This window comes from Stegastes partitus, unplaced genomic scaffold (assembly GCF_000690725.1).
Source record: "Stegastes partitus isolate 25-593 unplaced genomic scaffold, Stegastes_partitus-1.0.2 Scaffold1627, whole genome shotgun sequence".
NCBI classification, from domain to species: Eukaryota; Metazoa; Chordata; class Actinopteri; family Pomacentridae; genus Stegastes; species Stegastes partitus.
In genome coordinates this window covers 20,612-25,743 of record NW_007579358.1, presented here as the reverse complement: position 1 = coordinate 25,743, position 5,132 = coordinate 20,612, and the positions used below count along the sequence as shown (strand labels likewise).

At 39.8% G+C, this 5,132-nt stretch overlaps 1 protein-coding gene across 2 annotated transcripts in view; it reads left to right on the top strand.

The window, feature by feature from the left end:
• Positions 1–5,132, top strand: part of usf2 (upstream transcription factor 2, c-fos interacting) — a 26,082-nt gene that overhangs the window by 16,832 nt on the left and 4,118 nt on the right. Inside the window, exons 4-8 of one of the 2 annotated variants that reach the window (XM_008301079.1) lie at positions 1,340–1,459; positions 1,845–2,007; positions 2,924–3,011; positions 3,266–3,310; positions 4,753–4,811. In XM_008301079.1, coding sequence (XP_008299301.1) covers positions 1,340–1,459; positions 1,845–2,007; positions 2,924–3,011; positions 3,266–3,310; positions 4,753–4,811 — 475 coding nt within the window. The remainder of the gene's footprint in view (positions 1–1,339; positions 1,460–1,844; positions 2,008–2,923; positions 3,012–3,265; positions 3,311–4,752; positions 4,812–5,132) is intronic. The other variant, XM_008301080.1, reaches the window with a different exon arrangement.

Below are 5,132 nucleotides of genomic sequence, written 5' to 3'. Positions count from 1 at the left end.
ACATCACATTTTTATTAATATTATTTTATTATTAATATTAAAGCATCAGCAGCAGGTTGAAGCAGTTTAAACTACTTTACATCCAGTTTTATAGAAGATCAATCTGAGGCTCCAAACAAAAAAACTAAATCCTGAGACGCAAATCTGTTCTCAGTTTTTCTCTGTTTGATTTTTATGATTTTAATGTTAGATTTTCCTTCATTTAAACATTTATTGAAACTAATGAGACATTTAGAGAGAAATCACTATTTGACGTCTGAAATCTGAATCTGACTATAAAAAAAAAAAGCTGAAAAAGCCGCAGATTTAATCTCTAATGATGTTTTGCATTTCAAAAACTTGTTCTATTATCGATTGTGTCAAATGTGCTGCTGAAAACACCGCTGTCAGATAAATGCGGTGGAGCAGAAAGTAGAATATCTGCCTCGGCTTGTGGTGCAGAGGACGGAGGACAGAGACGTATTCAAGATTCAAGCGTTTAAAAATTAAATGCAAACTGGCTGCGGAAGAACAACAAGACATTATAAACATATAATGTTCTTTAGAAACAGTTGAAAAATCTAAACAACGATGCAGATGTGTTCATGCTGAAGTCAAATACGTCAACCACAGTTTCCATCACGTCTGAAATCCAGCAGTGAGGAGTTTGTTTTCTGTTGTGTTTCATGATGAAGCTGCAGCAGATGGAGGAGAATCTGTGCAACATCGATGCTTCTGTTCATGACAGAATCCGTGCAGCTCCATCAATGTGTGCAGCATGGTTGTCTGAATAACTAGAGTTTGAATATTTCGGTTTATTTTTGCATCGCAGTCTTTAAATGTCTGCACAAACTTCTGCTGCTGTGACGCTGCAAACGTCCCCGATGTGGGATGAGTGAAGGATCGTCTGGTCTTGCTACATATAAATAAGCACATGAGAAATGTGTCGTCTTGACCTCGCAGCGTTTTTATCTTCTCCCAAAAATCTGCGTCTTTTTTTCTTTTTAATCCCAGAAAACAGGTGCTGAGCTACTTTTAAGTTTTCAGATGTTTCTTCCTTGATGCAGTGAAGAGTTTCTATGTGTTCGGTTCTTATGAACCCACGGTCCGTCAGAATGGATCGGTTCTGTCCCTCCAACACTCTCCAACTCTTTTCACACACTTCATCTCCATGTCAAGTTTTAGGCGTCCTTTTGCAGACGTCTTCTCTCAAGAGGACATCTGGTCGTTTTGAATTCGTAGCATTTGTTTCTCTTTTTCTTTCATCCACTCATATATTCATACACATACATATAAATAAATATAGAAGTAGTTTGCTAAAGTCCTCTAAACTCTGCCTGTGTCTGTACGTCCTCTCCAGGTGACCTACCGGGTGGTCCAGGTGACGGACGACCAGCTGGAAGCGGCGGCTGACGGAACCGGCGCCGTCAGCGTCGTCTCCACCGCTGCCTTCGCCGGAGCTCCTCAGGCCGTCGCTCAGGTGAGTTCCACGGCTCAGGTGTGTCCACGTGCTCGGACAGGAAGTAACGGAAATAACTCCAGATGAATAAAATGAGTAATTAAAGGCTAAATATGTGGCTCACTGTCGCCCAAATATTCTATTTATTACAGCAACATAAATGCAAAAATGAGAGAAAATAAATTGTTCAACATTTTTTAAAAGACACCAGAACCTAAAACTGATCTGAAAACGAGGACGATGAAGTTCATCCTGCTGCAGGCTGACGAGCATCGTCTTTAACACATGATTCCTTCTGTTGCAAACTCATTTTCTAGTCCAGGCATTCTAACGTTGTCAGTACGCACACATCTCTGTTGTTTTATTCCTTATTTTCTGACGTTTCCTTCTGGTTTGGACTCTGCAGGCCGTCATCCAGAACCCCTTCAGTAACGGAGGGAGTCCCGGCGGGGAGACGGTTGGAGGAGAAACCCGATTCGCTTACTTTCCCGCCGCCACCGTCAGCGATGGAACGGCAACGGCGGTGTCGGTTCAGGCGACGGCCGACCCGACAATCACGCAGGCAGGAGGTGAGGAAGCTCCACAGTCGTGTTCCTGAACTCTGCAATAAGATCATCACCTGACGGAGTTTTATCTTAATGTGCTGAAACGAGTTAATCAAAGTTTAATACCGTCAAGAAGGTTCTAAAATCAGTGACAATTACCAGAAATAAAAGTTCTGGTTCTGTTTGTTATACCAGACTTTTTGTATAATTACTGAGGTTTTCACAACAAAATATGTTGAATTAATGTGTTTAATTTAGTGCAATGTAAAAACAAAAAATTGGCCAAAAATATGAGCAAACTAATATAAAATGACCCATTAATAAAAAAACATAGTATTCCGTAATTAAAACATATTTTCTATCTTAATCTTATTTTTTTTTTAAATTGTTACTTTTACATTATAATTTATTTTAATGTAAATTGTAATTTATTTATTACAGATTTTTTAAACAAATTTAAAAAAAACTTTTGCATTGCATTTTCTATTACATTTTTGCAGAATGTATTTTTTTATACTCTGTTTTTATTACATATTTGACATTTCTGCACATTGTATATTTTTACCTTACTTATTTTATTTATTTCTCATGTTTTTCCTCAATGTATATTTTTTGCATTGCCTTTTTTTTTTGCACGCCATATTTTTTTTTTACATTTAAAATTTTTACTTTTTTTGTTTTTTACATTCTTGCACACTTTACATTTATGATGTTAATTTTTACATATTATTTCTTTTTTTTTTTTTTCAAAACCTTATAGTTTTTACACTGTACATATTTTACATTTTTTCTTCCCTCCTTGTTGTCTTTGGTTCATTTTATGGCTTCTGTTGAAGGTTTGTGTGTCTGACTGTCGGATGTCTGGTGTTAAATGTGGCTTCTTGGCTGCTGCGAAGGATCGATAAACTATCTGCTGATCAATCTGTGGATCTACTTCCAGGTCAGTTCTACGTGATGATGAGCCCCCCCGAGGTGCTGCAGACCACCACCCCTCGGACCATCGCCCCACGAACACACACCTACACCGCGTAAGTACAGCATCACACCTCCTCCCGTTTCCTCCCTGAAGACACCAAATCACCACAACTTCTCCTTCGACCGACGCCTCACCTCCACATCACTTCTCCTCCTCCTCCTCCTCCTCCTCCTCCTCCTGCTGCCCTTCTTTGGTTGACTGTCTTTGTGTACAAAAAAAAAAACAACAAAAAAACATCAATATCCGTCATTCAAAACCGCCGACGTCTGAACTCCGCACTCTGTCCCACTTACCTGCCGTCCCCAGAGACCTCGGTGAAAGCGAGATGTTGCAGCAGGGCAGCTCCAACTGGTGAGAAGATCTTTCACATACGAAACCCCCCCACACCACCACCCCACCCCATCCCATCATAGAGTCCCAGTACAGTCCCAGTCTGGTCATTTACTAAACCAGCAGCTGCATTTTAGTCACATGAAAGAACCTGGAGGACGCTTTTCCTGCTCAGTTCAGGTTAAAGTCTGCGAGTTTAGTTCACATGCAGCGTTGTTTACAGCCTTTAAAGGAGAATTCTGCTTCGTTTCAACCTGCTGAGCTCTCCTTATTATTACATTTTAAGTTGTTTATGTTACATACATGCAGCCTGTAACACTCTCAGGGGATTACTTTGCACTTTCTATTACTTTATATATATATTATAATCCCTTAATTGCTGTTGATTTCTATTGGTCACTTATTTTTAGTCTTAGTGTTATGCACTAAAAGTCAAATTATGTTAAAAAAAAAAAAAACTACTTCTTTAATAAACAGTTTGATTTTTAAAGTGTGATTTTAGACGCTTGTTTTGCAGAAAGTAAATGCAGAATTTAGCCGCCTTGAACAGACTGAAGCAAACTTTATTAGCTTTGAAAAGCTGAGAGTTCGGTTCAGTCGCTCTTTGTCCTTTTCTTTTTGGATCTCCAGGATGTTTATCACAGTTGGGATTCCTCTCAGTCAAGTCTGCAGCAGGATCATTCCACATAAAATCAACCAAATCTGTAACATAAAGTCCAACTTAACCTCCTCAGAATCAGCTGATTCTTCATCTACAGCAACTTCATTTAATAAAGCAGAGTTCTACCTTCATGCTGTGAATGTTTCCAGAGCTCCAGGCCCTTGAAGGTCCAGATTTCACACTTTTTATTGGACTTTTTTCCATCATTTCTGAGCCTCAGAACTTCATCAGTGCAGCAGACAGACACTGGAACTCTGGAAATATTCACAGTATGAAGGTAAAAGACTTCATTAAATTGAATAAAGTTACTGTAGATAAAGAAGATAGTGAAAGAGGCTCTGGTTGATCTGGTCTGTGGAAGGTATCCATGAATGGAGATCTGTAGTACAATTAGAAAAACGTTCCAGGCAGATAGTTTAGGCATGCTTCATTATTGACTCAGTTTCGCTGAATCTCTGCAGCAGAATCAGAAAGTGCAAAGTTAGTGAGACACTTAGAGCCACGTTAACGGGAAACGCAGCAGCAGGCTGAAACATATCGACCTTTAGAGGACGAAGCTCACTCACAAAGTAGAAAAGGTCCTGCAGCCGTAGCAGCGTTCTAGGCTCCCTGTCAGCTTGTAGAAGTAAAAAATATAAAGATTCCAACTTAAAGCGGAAGGCTCTTTGTTCAGATGCCTTCAGCAGCGTTTTCTGTTCAGTGACTCGTAGTTTAGGCTTAGTGGTTAATAATCACTGTGGTTTTTATTTTTTTTGGCCTTAACTTCAGTGTGAAACGGTCGTTTTTCTTTGTGTCTTTGCAGGAAGGTGGAGGGTCCACGAGCGCCTCGAGACGAGAGGCGGCGAGCGCAACACAACGAAGGTGAGCGTACATCTGTCATTTAGCAGAGATGTTTGAGTCCTCACTGGTAAAGAAATCTGATGTGTTCATAGCCTCCCATTAAACAAGGAAAAAACATCTGTCACTGAAAGAAGATGGAACTGACAAAGTAATAATAAATAAACATTTAATGAACATCATGCCGCGGTTCAACAGAAATATTAACAAAAAGAACAAGAAAACAACAAACAAACCAGCATGATGGAGCTGGAGTCTATCCCAGCTGACTCAGGGTGAAGGCAGGTTCACCTGGACAGGTAACCAGTCTATCACAGGGCTACACTTAGAGACAGACAACCAAGC